This window comes from Struthio camelus, chromosome 2 (assembly GCF_040807025.1).
Source record: "Struthio camelus isolate bStrCam1 chromosome 2, bStrCam1.hap1, whole genome shotgun sequence".
NCBI lineage: Eukaryota > Metazoa > Chordata > Aves > Struthioniformes > Struthionidae > Struthio > Struthio camelus.
The window spans coordinates 93,976,555-94,000,355 of NC_090943.1; the positions used below are offsets into that span (position 1 = coordinate 93,976,555).

General features: G+C 43.9%; 1 protein-coding gene across 2 annotated transcripts in view; it reads left to right on the forward strand.

The window, feature by feature from the left end:
- Window positions 1–821: 821 nt before the first annotated feature.
- Window positions 822–23,801, forward strand: part of CTDP1 (CTD phosphatase subunit 1) — a 148,955-nt gene continuing 125,975 nt past the window's right edge. The window contains exon 1 of one of the 2 annotated variants that reach the window (XM_068931611.1): window positions 822–961. Coding sequence is in view for 1 of the 2 variants with exons in the window: in XM_068931607.1 (XP_068787708.1) it covers window positions 23,166–23,515 (350 nt within the window). In the remaining variant the exon portion in view is untranslated. Of the gene's footprint in view, window positions 962–22,998; window positions 23,516–23,801 lie in introns of those variants that run through there. The other variant, XM_068931607.1, reaches the window with a different exon arrangement.

A 23,801-nucleotide genomic window follows, 5' to 3' on the forward strand; every position in this document is an offset into this window, starting at 1 on the left:
AGTCTGCCTCACTTCATTCATTCTGTAAAACAGTGATGATTATGTTTGTGTATCTACCTGCCTGACAAGGATGCTGTAAGAATTTAGACTCTTTTAACTGTTTGTAAAACATTGGAGGGGAGAGGGGGGCACAGCGGGGGGGAAGACATTAAATAGAAGTTATTAATTTTCAACGAACCTTGGCCTTGCTTGTAAGTATGCTAGTAGCAACATTTCTTGCCTTGCACCCAGCAATTTTTGTTGCCATTTTATTTTTCGGGAATTTTTTTTTTTAACCTTGTGACTGATGTGAGAATGAAATGATGGCGGAATGTTTCTGATACTGGATGAAGTGGAAGACTTTTCGTTAGGCTCATTAGACCCTCAAAATGAGGGACAATCCATTTAAGAGTTAGCATTTTTACTGTGTTGGACAACTCAGGTAGAACCTAGAGTCTCCATAGAGTCTCCAAAGGAAAGATGTGGTGTAGTGGAACTGCTATTATAAATGATCTAACTGAGATGTAGGCCATAGGCAGAGGGATAGGCACATAAATATTCCAAAATACAGTAAGACCTGCTCATGTAAAGTCACATAACAAATATTAGCTATACAAAATAACAAGTTGGCTATCAGCTGTCCCTAGAGTCTACATTCTCCAAGACCGTATGAAATCAGGTTGGCAGGATATGAAAAGTTTGTTGCTGCTCCCACACGTCTCATGCAAAACTTCAGGAAATTGCATTCATGTTTCTTACACCAACACTCACCAATGAGATTCACTTCTTCAATGCAAGGACACTCAGAAATACATATTAAAGAATTGCTGTCCTTATACACTCTGAGATTTCACAATATTAAGTATAGTCTGGAGCTGGAGCAGTGAAACCAAGATCAGAAGAACATCAGAAAAAAAGAAGCAGAGTAGAGGGCAATTCATCTCCTGAAGATGAGAGAAAAAGAAGAGGAGTGAGACAGCAGGTCAGTTATTCCATAAAAATTGCTCAAACAGGCCCAGGAGAAAAGCCTTTGCATTTACCCTGCATTGGAGGGGGACAGGGCCTCTGCACGGAAAAGAGGGCAGGACTTCTACTGTGAGCACTCTGTGTGCACGTGCTTTGTGTGCAGGGGCGGTGAGGGGGAGAAGATACTAGGTGATAAATCTCAAGAAAATGCAACTAAATTTGCTAGTATTGTTGGACTGTTTAAATTTGCTGTAGGCGCGGCAATTTTTTTTTTCACAACATCTTATATCTACCTCTACAAGGGCTTAAAGGAAGAGCAAGTTGAACATTTCCCCTTCCCCACCCCCACAGATATCACAGATAGTGAGAGGAAGAGTCTTTTGCGGGGAACAGATTATGTAGAGTAGAAGAGACGTGCAGTCTGTTGTGTGCCCCTTCTTTCATCAGTTCAGGGAGTTAATGCTTTCATTGGTTCAGTAATCATACTTTAATCGAATCCCCTAATGCTGATGTGCTCAAAGCACTCCCTTGCTTATGTTTTTATTTTATTCTTTTAATTTAACCTTTTCAGCTAACTCTGATGGGCCAGTAGATGAGTTGTGTATATTTCATTATTGGAAAGCACCATCTGGAAATTATTAATTGTATGGTCATGTTCAGCCATGGTGATTTCAACTAATTTTCTTCTTTTGCACTGAAGTGGACACAGGGTCCTCATATTGCCAGTCATGATACCTCAGACGAGGAGCAGCAGCAAATGAAGCAGGGAAGCAGGGAGAGGTTAACTTAAACTGCACCAGCTTAACTGATGGTGTACATAGGCTTACTCTGCGTGGAAAAAGTTCTCTTTGCTATGTGAAGCTAGGTTAGCACATGGTTAGCATACACCCAACTGTAACTGCTGTCCCAACCTAAGGACTAATTGTACACAGGACAAGTTTAGGTCTGGAACTGTCTTCTAATACCGTGATGGGAACAGCTAGCAGAGTTTGACTTGAAAAGTGATCTGTTCCTCTGCTGATGCTTGGAGACCTCTAGGCTCTAGAGACTGTCTTAAATGTCTCAGTGAATACTCAAGTTCAGCTTAAGTAATGGGGTTCAACACAGAATGCCGGTGGAATCTGTGGCTTAGAGGTCACGCAACATGATGATAATTGTTCCATTAACCCTTCAAAAATCTGTGGACTGTAAAATTTTGCAGTCCCTAGAAAAGCTTTAGAAGATTGATTTGTCATGAAGGCTCTGTCTAATGCACACAAAATAATACCCACCTCCCATTGCTGGCCTATGTTGATTGCTTAGCTCGGTCTATTGAATTGCCTCTGTCCTAACGGAGCGCTCTCATTTACCAGAATGTGGAAGCTAGAAGAGCCAGCCTCAGAAATGTTTTGTGGTGGTGTTTTGGGGTCTTCTTGTTTTTTTCATTTAAGAATGCTCATTTCAGAAAAATCTCACTCAAATGCTGGGTTTCCAGTCTCAGGCAGGCACCTAGGGAACAAACTAACAAAACCAGTGCATAATTGTTATTTGCTGATGGCAAAGCTGTGAAACAAAGTGACAGTGCTGGGTGTTCAGCCAACTACTAGCTGCCACTAAACAGAGCCACACTAAACAGAGGCTGAACCACAAGAGCCAGACTTAATTTACACACTGAAGGAGGGCAGCAGAGTTTGTACTGAGGGAAGCACAAGAAAACAAAATGCTATGATTTCATTTCACGATCTCATTCTAAGAAAAGCCAAAGAAGTCACTGCTGAAAGTCAGTTTTGCCTAGTGATTTTTTTCTTATTGAACCAAGGGCAACGTAGTGTAGGGCCTGAGTGACAGGAAGAGCAAGGTCTGAAAGGTGACTCACCACTCTGTTTGTGAGCAGAGGTAAGCACTCAGTAATTATGGGGAATATGAAATTAATATCTAAACAGCCTAGGTTTCTGCCTTTTCATATTAAATAAGCGTACTTCTTCTGGTGGCATAACACCGTATATTTGAATCAACTATTCTGTGAGGAGTCTACGCTTGTTTCCCAGCGTTGCAAAGACCCTGCATAATCAAAGCATAGCAATTCTGTGCTTTCTATTTGTAACAGACACGAAAAGGAACAACCAGGGCCAATTATTACTGCTAGTAAAGGAGGGATTCATGCCTTAAGGCCTTTGAAAGCCTAGCTCAAACATAACTAAAACCAAGAATTTGAAGGAAAAAAGCAGCCTTGTCCAGTAAGCAGAGCGATCATAAATCTATTCCGTGTGTCTAGGTAGGCAAAACCTTTCCACAGCATCTGAGTATGTTTAAAATAAACCCCTAGTAACCCTACAACACACATAAATACACTTGGTCTCTAGCTCCAAACAATTCATAGGGACACAGAAAGGAATCTGGCTGCTTGTTCATGTATGTGGAACAAGCACAGTTAAAAATCATTGGAAGTCAACTGTGTGGGCTCAGACTCCTGCTTCTCAGGGTGACGTCGTGCCAGGCTTGGCTTTTCTTTCAACTCAGCTGATCTTAACCGCCACAGCAAGAGGTAGGTCAACAGGCAATACCACAGATTTGCCCTTATATTATTTTCAGTTTTGCATGCTAAAATGGTTGTGAACCCTGATTGCTGGCAACAACATTAGTGGCAGCTACTTAGTGCAGCTTTCCAAGAAGGGCTGGCATTGCCGATTCATGGCCAGCGTGCTGCACACTGTCATCCGGCCATGCTCTGCACAACCCGTTGTCTACAAAGACAGCTCCACATACAGTGCATTATGGCAATCTACCTTACAGCAATACAAGGTGTGAATTACTGTGGTGAGATGCTGGTCTAGAATAGAAGTTACACTTTCTAAAATTTTCAAGTTGAAAAAAGTAGCTTCTGACCATATGTGAAACTTGCTCCCATGTTCAATTGAGAGAGAGGTGAAACAAGACAAAAACAACTGTTCTGAACTTGGAAACCTCCTTGCATCAAATCACTTGCAACAGGAGGTATGCTATCATATAGGTGACAGCCTTTAGAAATTTTCCTCCTTAAGTTATTCCTCAGATTCATGTGGATTGAATTCAGCTACTTGACACCCAGTGCCCCGTCTCAGGTGGTAAAGAACAGTATAGAGACGAAACTGCTGTTATCAGAAGAGATAATAATGCAGTTCTAGGAACCATCACGGTGCAAAGATTTCCTTGGGCTGTGACACTGGATCAGTTCTCTCGGCAGATTTATGTGCATAGTAAACAATGATCATGAAATCAGGCTTTCATTATTATATACAACAGGGCTCTTTGGGGTGAATGAGTTATCACTGAACATTGCTGACTGAAGCCTCCTCTGAAGAAATAAGAAGGCTTCTAAATTGATCCTGTCCAACCCAGCTAATTGATGCAGTCAGGTTATCAATATTTCATAGTCAGTGGCATCAAAAGCTACCTAATAGATTTGGCACTACCTTTATAGAAAGCTGCCTGTCAGATGAAGTTATCCCAGGCATTAGCCTTTCTGTGCTAGACCGTGGTCTGAAAACAAAGTAGAAGTTCGTAAGACAAAACCTGTTTCGTCCAGATACTTCTAGAATTATTCACCTTCTGCCACTTGACCACAAAAGTAAGCAATAGTTAGCTCTTTAGAGTCCTGGCATGATTTCTGCAATAGAAAGTGACAACTGGCATAATTTAGATAATCTGACACTCTGTCCTATCTGAAGTCAATGTGGTTTGATAGAACTGATCAGCCAATTGAAGTTTGTATTTAAATTTCCAAAATGCCCTCTGAACATTACAGAGACTTGGCAAAGATACATAACTGTGATCTGTAATGTGCATGTTTGTACTGCCTGAGCATTTGCCTACCACGACTAACATCTTGAGGTCCTTTACAAAATTATGGAGGATTTGGTGCAGTACTCTGAATGCATTTCCTGGGAAAAGCCTCCAGAATTCTTCTCAAGGATCTGTCAGAAATTCCTGAGAAAATTAGATGGCCCTATAGAGAGATCTTCAAAGAGCATTATCCATGTTGCACCTGTACTGTGCATAAACAAAAAAGGCAGTCTTCAGAGCTGTCAGCTTTAGTCATTAGGACAATTGCTTAGAGAAAACTAATATACTAGGGAAAAATATTTTGAAGGCCTAAGGTTCTTGCACATAACTAATGCATTTGCTGGCTTGTGTGTGTATCTTCATTTCCTGTGACTGTGCACACTAAGCAATGTAAAATTATGCACCTAAATAATCATCTGCATAGCTGATCTCCTTATTTGATTAATTCAAAGTCCTCTGCATATAAAATTTTCCCTTTAAAATGTACCTTCCTAAATCACATTAGAGATCTCTGTAGACTAACCCATGACATCTATGTAGTCATTTCTGTTACTCTTCATAAAACTTAAACAGTAGTTATGATGATGAGGGGTTTCTGTGACAGATGTGCTTATTAGATGCTTTTTTTTTTAAATTAAAAAAATCTCAATAAAATGATGTTTGAAAATAACCAGGGACTTTCCTGGTCTGAGTATTGTAGCTTCTCTCACAAAGACATTTCAGCAACCACATAGAAAACTATTTAGAGAAAAAAGGGAAACAGCACGTTTAAAACAAGCTGAAAATAGGCATGATTGATCTGAACTTCTCTTTTTTTCAATTCAAAAGTTTGTCCTTCCCATATTGTTCAGGAAAACGTGTCTATGTGCAAAAGTGTATGGTGCCTAATTGTTTCTGAAAGTAGCGTTCATCTGTAAATACTTTAGTGGGAGAAGACAATGACAAATCTCTCCCGTTACTCATCAGGATAGAGTTCTTGCTGATTGTTAGTGCATAGTTTCCTGAGCTATCACAATTCTGTTGGTTAAAGCCATATTTCCAGAGTACCAGGTATCTGACTGTTTTTGTACTTAATATAGTACAGAACATTTACAGCTAGTGGATGAGTAAAGTCTGAGAGTGCATTTTCTTGTGCTGGCATTTATGCTAAACCAGAAAAAAGTGGGGGGAGGGGAGGGAAGCAGAAAATTGAAACTGTAAACTTTTAATATTTAAAAACAATATTTTAAAATAGAAATTAAGAAATTACAGTTAGCAAAATAACTAGGGGAATATAGCATTCAAAATGGACTAAAGGAAGCAGGTTTAATAATATCTTTCAAAGATAATGGAGAGTCAGCAGAGTTGCAGTATGTATCTCAGCATTATATTTGTGTGGTAATATTTTTTAATAGGCTTTTATTATGGCTCAGTCTTTCCTCTGTTCCTCAAAATGCACCACAAGGGGAGGCATCTGGGTAGTGTGTAAGGGAATTAGCAGATAAACACTGGACAAACAAAATGTTACAGTTCAACTCAAGCAAAAGTTTTTGTGGGTTCCGTGCTCTTGACTGTCTAAAGATGGTTCTTGCACCCAAAGTCATTATCCCAAATCTTTGATTAGTGGTATAACTTGGGGATGATGTGGGTATCAAGGGATTGGTTTCTTTCCGTCTTTGCCGTAGGAAATGTTCTGTTTCATATGAATTACCACCTAGTCATTGGTACAGAAATGGAAAGAGGGGAAAGAGAGCAGAGAGGGGGACGAGAAGACGCCCTGACTCTCCAGCCATTAGCTGGGAAATTCAGCAGAGCTGAGAGTTCAAATACCTCCTCAAATAAATACTTAATTATTGGTATTAATTGAACATCCTTCACGAGACAGAATGAGAGATTTATCCCATATTAGTCAGTAGCCTGGTCATCCAGCTGGGATATAACAGATCAAGTTCAACTCCCTATTTGAAATCAAAGCTCAGCTGTTGTCCTATTTTAAAGTGGATCTTGGTGTTTTACTGGACTCTTAATAACTCAGTAGAGGGTTACTTAGACAAATCCTTTGCTCTGTACGGGAAACCACTTTTTGAAAAACATGCCTCATGAAATATGTGCAACATTAAAACATGTTTAAACAAATATAAAATAATATCTACTAATAGATATCTACTAATATCTACTCTGCAAAAAATAAAGGCTCAATGGGTCAGCCAATTTTTCTGCAACTGATATCTAACAGTGCCGCTCTGGGTATTCCCCTGGCATGAGGAAGTAACTGTCATCTTTCTACTAAGGATGTATTCATCATTCATCATACTGACTGACCACAAGGAATGAGTTTAAGACACCACTTGGGTACCTACATGAGGAATCTTAGTCTGGGACAACGGCTGGATTTATATACATACATATTTTTGGAGTGACTACAGAATAAACATCCGCCTAGAACTAGAAGCTTGCTGAATTACTTTCAAGACATCTCTCTTAACACATGCGATAGATGTAGATATTAGTTCAGCCTAGTGCTTGCAGATTTGAACTTGTGACTATTTATCAGGAAGCCTTGTTCACTGGATAATCTGTTTTCTGTCAAATGCTGTTAAAATATGTTTATAATGTAAATGCAAAAACAGGGGATGTAATGAATTTCTGTTTAGATCCCAGGACTGAAATAAATGTCGGCTACAACATCCTTTTACTTCCTCTTCAACATGTTTGAAATTTAAGGGTAATGTAAAGAATCAGATTGTTATTTGGAAGGGGACAAGAGATATACATGTTTCAGCTGATCTACGCTTGTACATAAGAAGAAAGATGAGCCAATGATAGGGAAGGGAATGAAGCCATTAGTGGATTGTCAAAGGAAAGGAAATACTGGAGAATAGGTTTTGGAATTAAGAGATTGACAAACATAAGTCCTGGTCAGAAAATCTGGAGAAGGGATTTCCCATAGGAAAATTATCATCTTTCAACAAAAGACTAATAACCTCAAAACTGTGATTTAGAAATGCAGCTGCAGTATCTCATTATAGGTCAGAGTTCTCATCTGCCCGAGTCAGCCTCCTTGTCAAACCGCATCTCCCATGATACACTACTGTTGTCGCCTTGATGAACAAAAGCCCAAGGGGAGTTCAAGACATGAACTTGTCTTGTTCAGAGATGAGAACGGGGAAACCAAGTCACCGTTTTATAGTTTCTAGCAGGTACTACTGTACCATATTCAATTAAGATATTTTAGCTTGCATAGGTCAGCTGAAATGTTGCACTTCCTTACACTTTCAGGTATTCTCTTTTTCAATTACATTCAACATTTTCCAGGGTAAGCAGATACTTTTCTCACATCTACACAGCACACACAAAATAAAAAACCCAAATTTCTGCTGAAAACAGACCTGAACAATTTCAACCAACAATCAGATCTAAAATAATACTTGATAAGAAATTATGAAGCTCTTCCTATTTTTCAAATAATTTCTGAAATTTTGGTTATGCAATTAGCAGGCTTCCTCAGAAGTTGAATCAATGACATTTCTTGATTTTATAAAAAGCAGCATTCTCCACTATGGGTCCTTACGGCTAGTCAGTGAAACCGACTTTCTCTCTGATTATCTTTCTGTCTGCCTGGCACTGACAAAGAGTGAAAACACAGTAGATGGCCTTTTAAGTTCTTCAACAATATGTGTGATTAACCCTTAGGTATCACTCTAACTACTTTGGAGCAATTTTGAAACAATGGTAAAGAAAAGGAAAACTTACTTTTGTTCCTTTAACTCTGACATTTGGACATATATCACCTAGACAGTTAAAATTGCAAATTTGTCATTGGATCATTTAATCTGATACTTGTTTTTCTTGGTTTGGAGCTTTGCGAGTCTTAGTGAGAGTCTTTATCACAGAGGTAAGCCTTACCATTGAATCAGTATATGCTGCATGGTATGTTTTGCAAAGATGTGGCTAATGTGGGGGTGGCAGGAAGGGGAAGCAAAGCTGATATTTGTTTCTTTAATTTCTTACACTGTTCCATCAGAAAAGTCATCTTGCTCTAAAGTTTCCCCTGATGTTAATCTCCTAGTAGCTCGGTTTCCCTCCACCCCATTGATTCATTGGTCCAATCTTTCTTCAGATTTGTTCAAAAAGATAGAAGCGTTTTCTCATCTGCAATAGAAATTCCTGTGTTGGTTCTGTGCCTTTTACTATCAGAGGCCTATGGGTTAATACTTGATAAAATGGAAGAGATACGTATTATTTGTCTCTTGCCTGGAGAGAAATTCTTTGCCTCACAGGCTCCTTCTAGGGAAAACATCTGATTCTGTTGCAATGATTTTTCTTTTAATTGGAATGCAAAGATCTTATCTTTTTATTACTCCTTTATTGTTGATAACCACTCCAGTCGTTCACTCTCCACAAATGTCCAGTTTATATGTACAACAAGGAAAGCAGTTCATTTTTTCTCCTTTTTAGCTTTAACCATTTGCCTAACAACTGAATTGTGCCAGAGTGGTTCATATATCCTTTCCTGTGCTGCAGTCTCCTTCTCAAATGCCTGTTGTGAGTTTGCCTCTCTCTAATTTCCAGGCAAAGATCAGCCCAGCGACTGCCTCTTTCTCTAATAACTGCCTGAGGTGTGGAAGACCACTTTATGGGAATTCAGTCACACAAGCCTATGCAAAAATAACAGTAAATGAGAAATGTGCAGAGAAAGGGAAACATTGCATGCAAGACGTACGCCCACTACTCTCTTAATTTAGTTTCTTTGTGGCTTTGCGTTGCCATACGTTCTGTAATGTAAGCTGATTGCGTGGGGACACGATGGCCTTGCGGATAGGGCTGAGGTGCAGGAAATCTGGCATCTATTCTGGGCTCTGCCCAGCTCCCGCGGCCGCGCCGTCCAGCCTGCCTCACCCGTGGCCACGGCCAGCCTTGCACCGACCTTCTTCCCTCCCTCCCTCTCCACATTGGTGCTGCAGTTGGAGGCAGCTTCAAGATAGCAGCTACGGACATTGCCACGATCGCAGGGTTCGCAAACCAGCTTAGCTAGGTGTGAAACAGCAGGCATTTCAGGGCCGACTTTCCTGTAAGCAGGAAAAACAGATGGTTTAACCCCGTCCTCCTTCTGCAAGAGGTAGTCTCCCTCATCTCTGAATAATCATGCTTTGTCAGTTCTGACTTGTGTGTGAGCACGCGGTTGTGTCTAGGTAATGCCACTTGGTCTGTTGCTCTTTGATTATAGCTTCTCTTCAAGACCCCTCTGCCACTGCTGTAGGTCCTCAGCTGGCATCGGAAGTCTCCTGTCCATTTTTCTCTTCTCTGTGCCCACTTTCAGTTCCCGTTTCAAGCATCTCTTCCTCTCCCCTCTTCAGTCCCAAACTCCCCTTTCTCCTTTCTATCTCCGCAAAGGAAAGCACTGTGAAATAGAAACTGTAAAATATATGCATATGGATGCATAGGTGTGCAAAATGGTATGTTCTGTACCATTGCCCCCTTCCAAAGGGGTAGAGCTGGGCTCCAGTGGGACCCCCACCCTAATGGAGATTTACACGGAGGCTGTTGCATCCACCCTGTGCCTTGCCACTGATGGGTGTTCATGCGGTGGGTCATATGCTGCAGAGTGGCTCCCGGCTTCCCCATTTGAACTGTGTCTGCAGTCAGCCCTGTCTTTGGCTACTGTGGAAGTATAAATCATCATCATCATCAGAAATCAAAGTATTTCCCTGTGTCACAGGATTTTTGTAAAGCCTAGTTCATTGCAGGCTGTGTGACATGCTCGAGGTCTGTGTAGTCATGAAATTCCAGCGTTTCTGTTTCGGGGTGATGCGGCTTGAAATATATGAGAATATTATCTGGATTGCAAAAGGTTTGTTTTGAAGGGTTACAATAGTTGTTTCAGACAAACACATACTCTTTATGCTTCATGTTACTGTTTTCTGTGTATGAGAGGAGGCAATCCTAATTATATCATGTCTAGAAGAGAAAGAAGAAACTTTTGTATAGTTTAGGGTGAACCGATAGATGTTTTTTCTCGGTTCTTTTTAGACAACGTAGCATATAACCACTTCTCATACTAAATATGCATTTCTGTCCACCATTTCAGTTGTCACCACACCATTAGAGGAGATGGGGAGAAAGATATGTCCTGAAGAAAAAAGAATTCTTCTTTACAGACAGAAATGAGATTTACCTGAAGTTACCCTACAAAGTAAAAAACCAGATTTCAGAAATGTTACGGATGTGGGCTAAGATTGACAAGCAATCTAAAAGGAGCACCCAGCATCTTAGCTATATAAAATGCATTTTTCATCCATTAAGTCTTCCAATATACATTCCCACTATACACAGGCTGATACTGGAGGCAGCAAGATCATAACTCAGTCATCACAGAAACCTTCTGAAACATAAAACTGTCCTTGGTTGGGAAGGGGAGAAAGCAGAAGTAAGTGCTGCTCTGCTGTGCTTATGTGGAGCCTTTATTATACCATGGGCAGTGCTGCTGGTGCTGTATATTTTATTTAACTTTCAGTGGACTTAATATGCCTATTGGGACTGTTAAGCTCATGTACCTAAGCTTAAAAAAATAGCAACACTGACAGATAGCTACCACTTGAAGAATCTCTCTAACACACAACAAAAAAACTCAAACTACCTGCTTCCAGCAAAAGTCTGTATAATAGGCAAACATTGTTCATGACCCTGCTTGTGTCTTTCAGAGCTTTTGATCAATGAGAAAATGAGTTCAGAGTTAAAACCTGAGAATGCCCAGTCAGTCTTCACTTCTCTGCTTCAAACTGAGACCCAAACATACCTCCTCCCTCAGCCACTGGAATGATGTGGAAGGAGAGAAACCATAGGACTGCCTGTCCTGAGGATTAGAAAAGCATAAATCAGGTCCCCAGCATTCAAATCATTACCCTAAAAATGATGGATTTAAAAAAATTAAATGTGCCTTCATTTTTTGAGGCAGTGAGTTCATATTTTCTACTCTCCTGTTAACTGTGAATTTTTTTAGTGACAAACAAGATTCTCATGTAATCACAGGAGCTGTGAAATTACAGAAGTTGTGAATACTTCATGCAGTCTCTCAGAGCTCGCCTGCATAGTCTTCTAGTACAGATTTAGCTCTGTAATCACTGCAATCCACTAGTAGGGACACAGATGTATTAGTAAAAAGATGGGCATTTAGGTGTATTTCAGCAATGGTTCAAAGCAGAATGCGCTGTTCAAATCCTACACTGCCCCTGGCATTAATATAGCCTGCAGTGATATATTGCTGTATTGCATCCCCACAAAAATAGCATCGGGCAATCTACATAATCAGCATTTCACTGTGAACACCATACCAGAAAATAGCACCTGCAAAAGCAAGTCAGGTGAATCAACAATCAGTGGAGCCCAGGACTGAAAGTTTTCTTCAGCTCTGCAATCATACCAAACTAACTGCAGTATGAGATGCTGTATGAGGGCCATCCATTCCCTGCTGCCTCTCTGTGCTGGTGCTAGCGTCCATGCAACAAGCCAGATCAGAGAACTAATCAGATTAAAAACTAATTGATTGCTTTTGTCAGATGTATTTTCAGCCAAATCAAATTCCCTGGTTTCCTTTGCCATGCAACTGCACAAAAGCTAACGCTAATGCAAATGAGAAAATGGGAATGTGAAGTTGGGGACAGAGGGGAAAGGCAGGACTAACTTTCTGGAGACTGCTTAAAGTTCTCGTAGCTTAACATGCCTGGGGAACGGCACTGTCAGGGTGGGCGTGCAAGCCAAAGAGGTGATTTCAGGGCACTAACCTCCTGAATTCAGAAGCCGCTCGGAATACATCATCTAAATGGTCACTAAAATGTAAGTTGTATACTGAAAAAAGTTTTTAATCGATTAAAATAAGACTCAGCATAGAAACAAAGCTGAGGTGCAGCTCTGAAACGTGGTGTTTTATGGCAGTACCTCATGCACAGCGGCAGCCTTGTTTTCTTACTGGTTCTGTGTTTTTATAATCCAGCTCTTTGACAGGAAACTACTATATCTTTGTTTTCAGAATGGAAAAAAGCTTTACTGTTTTTAATTTTCTGTCTAACTACATAGTCACACGCACAAGACACGTACACATACAATATAAACAGAGGCTGAAAATTAAAATCTTGCAGTGCCATCCTTTGGTGAAAGTTAGGAAAACATTACATTGTCCAGCTCATAGACACCAGGGTTATCTGCTGTGAAACGTGGAGGCTTTGCGACGGAGTTAGCAACAGCTCAGTACCAACACTGAGATTATGGCAATTAATGTTACACTCACTAGGAGAGAAATAGGAAATGTTGTGAGGATGAGATCCTTAGCTTGATTTTGTATTATTCACAAGCAGCCCCTTCCAGGTCTTTTGACTTCTTTGCTGGGATTAGGGCTTTTCTCAGTTAAGCAAGATTGCTGTTAAGTGAGCAGATGTCTTATATTCCAGGCCTCTCTTTGCACGCTCTGCTGTCAGTTATGCCAGAGTAATTCTGCTGATGTCTCAGAGCACTTCAGACACTACACTGCCGTAGCACAGACTAGAGTCTTAAATGCTGCTGTTATTTCTTACTGTTCTTTTTTGCAATGTTATATCTTCTCAACCCCTTGCAGAAGACATGCTGTCCATCTCCAAAAATATACTTCTTCTTTGAACAGAAGAGAGAGGAAATATTCTGGGTGTTATTCTGCCCTGCAAGTAGCTGAGCAAATAGCAAATAATATATATGGCATGGCAGGCCAGGTGAGGTAAGTCCAGGTCAGCTGCTGGAGATTCCTCAGGAATCGCTTGGAGTTGACATGGTCAGCTACTAAAGGCGGTTTAGGGACTATTTTTTTGGTTGATTTTGGCCTATGGTACAGTGAAGTTCACTTGTAAATAGGTCATAAATTCCTGCTCACTGGCTAAATGGATTTTTTTCCAGTGAATCACCACTAAACTTAAAAAGAAAAAAAGGGGCAAGCCAAAAGGGCATGAAGTCAGCCAACAAGGGAAAGAGAGAAAAAGAGATGTCATGTAAATAGTGTGCAAAATATGCAGTTGAAAAGTAAAATGTTTACCAGAAGGTCTCAACCATAACTGAATTCTGCATGGGGATGGTTCTGATGTGGGCCATCATACCTGAAGCTCATTCTTTTGCTGGGTCATGATTTTGCTGCTACAAAAATATGAATTTAATACACTGAACACTGCCGCACTGGACATGTGGCCTGTTCACTTGCATTCCTAAGACAGAGGCATTTTTGTGAAACCGCGATGCATGCAACACATACATTTGCCGAAAAAACAGTGACACAGTACCCCAGGATACTGTGCTTTCTTAGTTCTCAGTATGCTTCCTTCAAGGAAACACTCTTGTAAAACGCTGTGTAAGCTAGGATAGTGTCGGTTCGGAGTTGGCCTCCACCTGCATAATTTATCGAAAGCTATAAGAAGCTGGGACCTCGAGCAGAGCACATGTTGATTGAGGCTTCTCTATGGATTACTGTCAAGCCTTTCTCTCCTTTGCTCTAGAACTGCCCATTAGCACGATTAGGGTGAGCCCAAATTTTGTCATAATGAGGACAGAATATAAAACTCTCTTCTCCTGGAAGGTAATCCTGAAATAAGGAAACAGAAGAATCTAAAATAAAGGGGGAAGAAGGATTTTAGTCTCGCTTTATGCAGGCACCCACATTGTTTCCGAGTGTCTCAATGTATGATTATGGGTTTCTTAGTAATGCTCACGGAACTCCACTTTCACCAGTTCAGACTCTTACAACTAATGTTACTGTCATAATTTATGGTTTGTAAGAGCATCTTATAAAGCTACCATTCTAGTCTTTCATGCTAATGCAGTATGTCTTCTTTGATCGTTTATGTGGTTGTACCATCTTCCCCATTCTGCTTCAGAAGTACTTGTTTTCATCCCTGCTTTGAAAAAAAAAAATGGTGCTTGTCTCACCCCATTCCCAGCTGCTAATGGCTATTCTGTCACCGGGCACTTCTTCCCTCAGCAAGGCACTAGACCGAATGATTGTTTGTTATCACCTCCATCAGCCATCCTTTCTTGATCACTTTTGATTTGGCTTATCTCCTTTGCAGTGCTATGATTTTTCTCTGTGATTAAAGATCACTGAGCACAGCTTCTTCTTCTTCTTCTTTCCCCTTCATTTCTGCTTGGCTTTCTGAACTTTGCTTAATGTGCCACAAGCAAGAAGGTATTACCTGCAGGCCTCTTCTGAACTGACTGGAGTCCTACCTGTTACATTTTACCTGTTGCAGTGCAGATGGCACATCACACTTCTCATCTCCCCAGCTGAGTGGGATTTTTTGTTCCCCATTGCTCTAAATAGTTTTTTTCCCCCCTCTGTTTAAATAAGAACAGTGTTATACTCAGTACTTCCAGCTTCATTTCTCCTGGTGGAACATTTAGTGGCATTTTGTATGAAAGAAACTATAGACAGATATGTTATGACAGTCTCTGAAAGTAGTCCAGCTGTGCCACCTTGTGGGAGCAGAGAATAGCACGGGTCACTCTGCAGCTGGCTGTGCTGCTGCCATCTGGCTGCCTCACAAGTGCCTTCAAAAACAAGGATTTTTTTCCCCCCCTGGGCTGGAGACTCGTGGCAGTGGATTATAAAGTGAAGGGAAGGGCGAGAGGTTTTGGTCTGAATAAACGTTTCACACAAGTCTGATAAGAAGACTACACTTCTCGCTATGGCACGGCTTTTTTAGCTGTTTGTTATTTTTAATCTGTACACATCTTCCAGAGGAGGTGGGTGCCCCTTGAAACAATTTCACATCTGTAGATTGCTAGATAGTAAAGTGCCTTTCCTAATCACCATCAGTGAGCTCCTTCAGTCCCCAAGGGTCTGCAGACCACAGGTGGAAAATCACTATTCTGAAGTTTTGCAGCCAAGAGAAACAAGTGTCTTCAATTACAAAAATTCCTGTACTTTTCTGGCAATTTTGCCTCTCCAGACAGCATCAGGAGTTGGTCAAAGCATGCCAAAGTCATGAAGACCTTCTCCTTGGGTTTGTCCATTTTCGAAACAATTTACAACTATGTCCAGCTCTTACTGAAATGGCATAAATTTTACAGGTGTTCTATGTGTGAGGAGGCATGAGGACAGCCCACTGGCAGGTGACAATTCGGTCCCTGTCAGCTCAGCCTTCTTGGACCTAGTGCAATAGATGCTGTGAATTGTTGTCGTGTCAGCAAGGTGGGCTTTCTGTATCATGCCTTCTAGAACCCCAAACAGTGGCAAAACTAAATATGTTTTATCCTCTTGCAGACTGTCCTTTCTGGTGAACGGCCTGGTCTAGAACTTGAGTGAACTCGCGTTGCGATGGCACAGGAGTCTCTGCCATTACCTTCTACTGTCTCTTCTCCCAAGTGAATGGAGAACATGCTGAGACATATTTTCCTTCTGCAGTGGAGGGAAGGGATGCTAAGTCATATGTATCCCTGCTAGAGAAAGGAAGAAGTGTTGATTCATGCTTCTGAATCATGCATTTCAAAAATATGTGAGGTTCAGGATGTGAAGCCTGACTCTCTAGGCATCATGGGAGTAGCCTCAACAAAGTAAATAATGATTTACTTTATGAGTAAGGACAACTCCCTGCAATGTTTTCAAGGGCACGACCAAAAGCCTGTGTCTATGCTGGAGTATGCAGGGGTAGCCACACTCATGTAGGTGTGTATGTGTTAATCTCTTGTAAAGATGAATTGGCATGACCCAGTTTGTATACTGATATACAGAAAAATGTCCATGCAAAAATATTTGCACTGCTGCAAATATACTTGTGCAGATCCCGCAGTGTAAAAATAACCCCATCGTAGAGCAGTAGTGGGGAAAATGTAACTAACTTTCACAGACAATTTCTTTTTTACATCCTTTTCTTTCAGGTTGCCCAAGAAAAATAAAAATCGAGAAGCTAAATTAGTCTCTGCTATATTTCCACTGAAGAGCATAGTTTTGCCAAAAATATTTGCCAGAAAAAAAAAAAATCTTGTGCTAACAGAGCATGAAGATTTAATTTCCAAACACAAAAAGCCAGGTAATGTAAAAGGTGGGGACAGCATACATTTAAGCTGTCTGATAATTCATTATTTTGAGGCTAAGAATTTGCAGTGTCGCCTTTTGAAGGCAATTAACAACATTTGTGATAGTTCAGTGTTAGTGGGATCAAGCCCCAGATGTACATTTTATTGTATTCCATGTGTTAAATTCATTCCCTGCGTTGCATCTGTAAAAGCCAGCAGAAACTCTGGCAGAAGGTCCTTGGCTGAGAAGTCAAGAATCTAGAAACAGGAAAGGATTGCCACAGTGGAAACTACCCAAACCTCCTTTATGCAGAGCGCTCACATACAGCAAAAGCTGTTCCAGCTTCTGCTGGTAAGTCCTGCAGACTTTTGAGGAGGATAAAGCTTCCTTTCCTACTGGAAATGCTCATGGGATGAGGTTATGTCACTTGCCCAGGTGAAGTCTGTCACCAAGGATCAAAGTACGTCCATTGAAATATCTGGGCGTATACAGCGTGGAAGAGCTGTAAGGGCTTTGAATGTCCCCATATTTTGTTGAAATATTTAAATGTAACATTGTCTTGCAGAGCTCTGGCACTTAGGAATTACATCTAAATAACTAGAAACTCCAGGCCACAGGGATCTGTGACTCTCGAGCAACTTTTGTGTAGTTCACAAGTAGTTCAGCTATGGCCCTCATAATAAGATTGCATCATGTAATTGGCAATGGGGCCATCTAGCACCGGGACTGCCAGTTGATTCAAAGCCCCAGCTACAGGGGAGAGCAGGGAGTGACATTGTGCTCAGCCACCCTGCATCGCTGCTGCACGCCCAGGCCTCGAGCTGCGGAGCATTCTTGGATCGAGTAGCTGTCCCGCACTGTCTGCAACCTCCCGCCACAGCTCTCCTGGGAGCTATGAGGAATATAGCACGTGCCTTGTGGTTCTTGCCCATTTGCAGATTTCGGCAGGCTGGTTGTAGACTCTGGGAGGCTGTCTGCCATGCTCTATAGCCTCCCAAAAATTACCGTAGTACAGTGCTGTAAGCATGCTGTGAGAGGCTTACAGCATCCAAGTCACCAGTCTGAGCAGGAAAGCAGTCAGCCACGTCACCTGCAAGGTGCTTTATATAATGCATTTTGAGTTTTCATTAAAGCTAGAACATCCAAAGTAGTGTAATGTAAGTTTTATTTTAAGAGAAGCTTAGCTAAGAATACTTAAAACTTAAGTAAATAAACTTCAAAATGCCTCCTTTGCCTTCTTAGAAGTCAGCCATACCTAATGCATGTATTTTTAAAATTCTTCATCTCTCATTTTCATGAAATGCTTCTCCATGAGGTTACCACCCCAGAGCTTGCATTCCACAATTATATGAAGGTGATTTCTACAGCATATGCTTTTGTTCATGCTATGCAGTTAAATACATAGGTGTGGCTAAATTCTGTTGTCCTTTTTGAAGGGAAGACTGGGGAAAACATCTGCCTCTTGATGTAAGCCATCTGGTATATACCAGACATGAAGTCAAGCATTTTAACACAGTATATTCCTTAGGATTGTACTTACTTAAGAGAATTACAGATTCTTCTCTTAATGTTTTCATCATAGGCCATCTCAGGGATTTTTCCTTGCACCTATCTAGGACTTTATTTTGTAAAGCTTTACGTCAGTGCATTCAAAGTAACAAGAAACAATTATAATTATTATATAGATTTCAGTTGTCACTCTCCAGCTGAAATTTTTGTCTGCACATTTACAGATGCAGAGAAAATCGCAAATAGTTTCTGTGGAAGGAGAGGCTGTAGAGGCTTTCCGAGGTCAACATTATTGTAGAAGCTGCAGTACACTCATGCTCTGTTCCAGAGATAAAGAGTTAGCATAGCATGCTGGTAAGATGAGGTCTTCCCTTCCCCGTGAAGTAACATTGCCAACTCTAGCCACGCGTGGCCAAGTAGTGTCAGACTTCAAAGTCACTGAATTCCTACATGAATCAAACCTGTCAGTGAGGGATCAAATATTGTCTATCCTTGTGCATCCAAGGAGGTCTGACTGGATAGATATGATGTTGAAATATAAAACAGCTGTGTGGTAGGTCAGTTTTCAAAAAAAGGCAGTTGTTTAGAAAGCTGTGTGACCTTAGATGTAAGAATAAGTATTAGGTAAGGGAAGTTAACAGGCAAAAGGATGGCAGAGTAACTATAAGTTCATGACATTTTGGGGGCAAATGAGGCCTTATCATTTTTATCACGTGGTTCTGCTCTGATGCTAAGGGCTATCATCACCCCATACAATAAGGGGACATTCAGTTCTGACAAATACAGATTGCATAACTGAGGTAATCTTCAAACACAGGGCAAGATTATGCTCAGGGAATTTGGAGATAATTTACATAGTCTCTTCAGGTTTCCTTAAAGATGTTATTTCCTGTGGCAGAAACTGGAAAAATATTACTGCATGAAGGCAAAGCTGGTCCCTGACGCTTCATGTTAGGCTAGGAGGGTCCAGTCACTAGTTACACGGTCACTAGTGCTGTACCCTGGTGCTTGATACGGAGGTCTCTTAACATCTTCATAAATGACCTGGATGATGGGGCAGAGCGCACCTTCAGCAAGCCTGCAGAAGATACAAACTGGGAGGCATGGCTGATGCAGCAGACGTTGTGCTGCCATTCAGAGGGTCCTTGACAGGCTGAAGAAAAGGGTCAACAGGAACTCATCGAGGTCAACAAAAAGAAATGCCAAGTCCTGCCTCTGGGGAGGAATAGCCCCCTGCACCAATACAGGCTGGGGGCCAACCAGCTGGAGAGCAGCTTGGCAGAGAAGGACCTGGAGGTCCCGGTGAACAACAAGTTAACCATGAGCCAACAATGTGCCCTCATGGTAAAAAAGGCCAACAGTCTCCTGGGCTTCATTAGGCAGAGCATCATCAGCAGGTCAAGGGAAGCCATCCTTCCCCTCTACTCAGCACAGGTGAGGAGGCCACATCTGGAGTGCTGTGTCCAGTTCCGGGCTCCTCAGTACAACAGAGACAGCAACCTACTACAGTGAGTCCAGGAAAAGGTCACAAAGATGATTAAGGGTTTGGAGCATCTGACATATGAGGAGAGGCTGAGAGAGCTGGGACTGTTCAGCCTGGAGAAGAGAAGGCTCAGGAGGATTTTATCAGCGTGTATAAATCATGCACCTGATGGCGCGTGGTGCAAAGAAGATGAAGCCAGACTCTTCTCAGTGGTATCTAGTGAAAGCACAAGAGGCAATAGGCGCAAATACAGAAAATTCCACTTCAGCATAAGAAGAAACTTTTATCCTGTAAGGCTGGTCAAACATTAGAACACGTTGCCCAGAGAAGTTACGGAGTCTCATCCTTGGAGAGAGTCAAAATGCAACTGGACGCATCCCTGAGCAACCAGCTCTAGGCGACCCTGCTTTGAGCGGGGGGCTTGGGTTAGATGATCTCCTGAGGTCTCTTCCCACCTCTGTTCTTGATTCTATTTTAGTCTTTCTCTGCCTATCATGCCTTGGAAGTCTAGAAAGGTTTTAAAAATAGGGAAATTCCTGAACAATTCTCCTGCTCTTTGAGGCTGTTCTTTCCTTGCACTCCTAAAGGGAGTGGTCCCTTGAGGTAGGCCTCAGCCTGCTGTCCCTGAACACTATCAATCTACCCCCAGAAAGAAAGAAAACTGGACGGGAGTTAAAAACATTGGTCAAATGAGAGTTGGGGAGAAATGCTGCAAGTCAGTACCTCCTAGCTGAGCTCTACAGCGAGCTCTGCTGAGTTCCATTAGCTTTGTCAGTGGTTGTCGGTTGTATAAATTTCAACTTTTATATGCAAAGGACGTATTTTTTTAGTGATGATTATTTTTATTTTGAACTAAGAAAAAGCAAACAGAAGCAATATATATAGTAGAGAGTACTACCAGTCTCTCCAGTGAGAATGGCGAAGCCTTGTGAGGGAAAGAATAGTAGGCAGAAATGACTCACCTTTTATTATGTAGCTTTATTACAGTCACATAACAACATTAAAAGAATATTATTAAAAAGCAGAACACTTAGACATTAGAGAATACTAGAGTTAAGGCTGCTTGTCTATATATAAAGAACAGTTGGGGCTCATATAGCTAACAGATGTTGAGTTTTAACTTCAATGTTCAATGCGTGGCCCCATCCTCTATTTATAATTTCACACCTTTCAAACTCTATTCAAATCAATTACTATAATAACAAAATTTCTTATAAGTAAATCCCTCTAATAAGGGGAAGGTGGTATTATCCCCTCTTTACATACTCTGGGACAGAGTGCTTAGCACTCCAGAATTTTAAATATTCAAAAATATCTGAGCTCAGCTGAAGATGTGATTTCTCAACACTTTTGCCCCCTTGAGAAGGGCATCATAAAATGGAGAGCACAAACATTTTCTCACAACTATGGCTGAAGGGACTTGCCTCAGACCTGACAGGAACTCTGGAGCAGAAGGAGAATGAATGAACAGAATACAGTTCTCCTAAGCAGCATCCAAATGCCTTGACCATGAAACTCAACCATTCCTCCTTACAGTTCTTTAGTTTCACTCATAACATACCTTCCAACTTCTGCAATAAATGAGTGGAGGACTACACAGTCAAAGCCGCCTTTATTATACAACTTTCAGTTCTCCTAAAAAGGAGTTCCCTTCAGTTCATTGTGTGAGGAAGGGCTCTAGAAGAAAACATATGTGATCCTGTAGTATGTCATCATGCCTGTGTATAAGGAGCTGATGTAAGATGCATGGCAATTTTAATTCAAGAATTTCCTTATCTCTGGTTGTTGGTGATGGGGCCTGCCTTATGACCCAGTCTTGCCATGAAGTTCACAGCTACATCTTTCAGGCCAGATTCCTCATCAGTCCACACTGTTCTTGTTCTCTGCTAGCATGTTAGGAGGAAAAACTTTACACGCCCTTCAGAGACTGTCTGTAGACCATGCGCTATCAGAAACTGACTGTAGACTGTCCGCAAAGGCTTCTCCCTACCAAAATTCTTGCTGCTAGCAAGTCAAACACTCTCAGTTTTCTGGAAAGGACCTCTTGTGAAGGCCCTTGTCTCTGTGCCTGTTGCTCTGAGCTCTCAGGCTCAGACACATTAACGCTGGAAATGCCAACGAGGCACAAGGGTTTGGTGTACTTGCTAGCTAGTACTGGAGATGCTGAAGCAGAGTCATGTGTTTGCAGGGCTGCTTGTAACATCTCCTCCCACCTTAGCACGCGAGCGTGAGGCTGAGGAGAAAACGGTACTCTGCAATGTGGATGTGGCTGGTGGGAAGCACACCCACAGACCCTTTCCACGGAGAGCTGCCCGCATGCTCGTAGTGACAGTTCAGCCCTTAGCTCTAGCCAGTCCTGCTGTGCTCCGGGAAAATAACTGGGACAAACGCCTGGCGCCGCCCCACAAGGGATATCCCGGTCCGGGTTTGCCGGTTCAGAAGCAGGCAGCACATGCTTGGACTTGAACGACTCCGAGCTCGGGTCTGCCGGCCTCCACCGGCTGCCTCCGTGCCGGTGCCGCCGCCCCGAGGATGCGGAACCGGGCCGCGGGCCAGAGGCCGGCTGCGCTTGCACGCGGGGTGCGACCCTTATGGTGGGCAGAGGCGCGCCCCCTTCCCTCCCTTCCCCTCCCCTCCCTCCCTCCACCCCGGCCGGCTCCGCGGTGAAGAGCGGCGAGGAGCCGCCGCGGGGCCGCTGTACCAGGCCGACACCCTGACCGGCAGCCCCAACCCCCGGCTTCCCGCCCCGCCAACGGCCGCTGACGGGAGGGAGACTACAATGCCCAGCATGCACCGTGCTCTCCCGGCCTCCCCCCCTTCCGGCAACTGCCTCCTGCTTCTGCGCGCTGGCCGGTGCGCGGAGCATGCTGGGGCCGGTAGGCCGCGCGCTGCATGTCGGGGGGCGTAGTTCGAGCGCCCTCTCCCGCGTAGCTTGCCCCACGCGCTGGGGCAGGTGAGGGCGCGCGCGGATCCGGAAATGTGTTTGAAGCGGGGGAGGGACTTAGAGCTCTCTCCTTCGCCGGAGCGGGAAGAAGTGGGCGAAAGTCCTCTTCTTCTTTTCTTTTCTTTGCCTGTTTATTTCACTAATTCTTTCCCCTCCCTTTCCTCTCCCTCCGCCCTTCCCGCGCCGTTTCCCTTCCCTCCCCGCCCGCGGGCGCCGCGGCGCGGCCCGTCCCGTCCCCCGCCGTGCCGCGCGGCGGCCCCTTTAAGGCCGGCCGGGCGCGCGGCGGCCTGCGCCTGCGTACCAGGGCCGTGACCCCGCAACCGTCGGCGCCGCTGGCGACTGTTGAGGGTCCCCCGCCTCCCTCTGCCCCTCCCCCTCCCCCGCCGGGCAGCGCGCGGCGCCCCGGCCCCCGTTACTGACCCGGCGGCGGCGGCCGTTGCCATAGCGACCCCCCCTCCCTCCGCTCGGCGGCCGGCACCATGGAGGCGCCGGCGGAGAGGGGCGGCGGCGGCGGGACCGCGGCGGAGGGCCCCGCGGGGGTGATCACGGAGATCCGGGCGCCGGGCCCGCGGCCGCTGCGCCTCTTGGAGTGGAAGGTGTCGGTGGGGGCGGCCGTGCAGATCGGGTCGCTGCTGGCGCTCTGCTCCCCCGTGCCGCCGGCCCCGCGGCCCGCCGGCCCCGCCGCCGCCGCCCCCCCCACCGCCGGCCCCGCCGGCAGCGGCGCCAGCACCCGGCCGCAGCGGGCCGGCCCGGAGCGCAAGCTGAAAGCGGAGCGGCCCGGGGTGGTGCGGGAGCTCTGCGCGCGGCCCGGACAGGTCATCGCGCCCGGGTGAGTGCGGGGGCCGCGCCGAGACCGGCGTGGGGGGGCGGGACGGACACGGGGGCCGCGGCGGCGGGCCGGAGGCGGGGGAGGCTGGAGGCGGGGACGGACGGGGGGACAGCGCCGAGCCCCGCGGCGGCGGCGGCGGCCAGCAGGTGCCTAGCTCGGCGCCGCGAGTGCCTGGGGCAGGCTGCCCTGAAACGCGGCTTTCGTGCTTTTTCCGTAAAAAGCCGAGATTTGTGCTCCCCTCCTTGCTCTGCCGGGTGCTGAGCTAAAGGATAAAGACCTTGTTTTG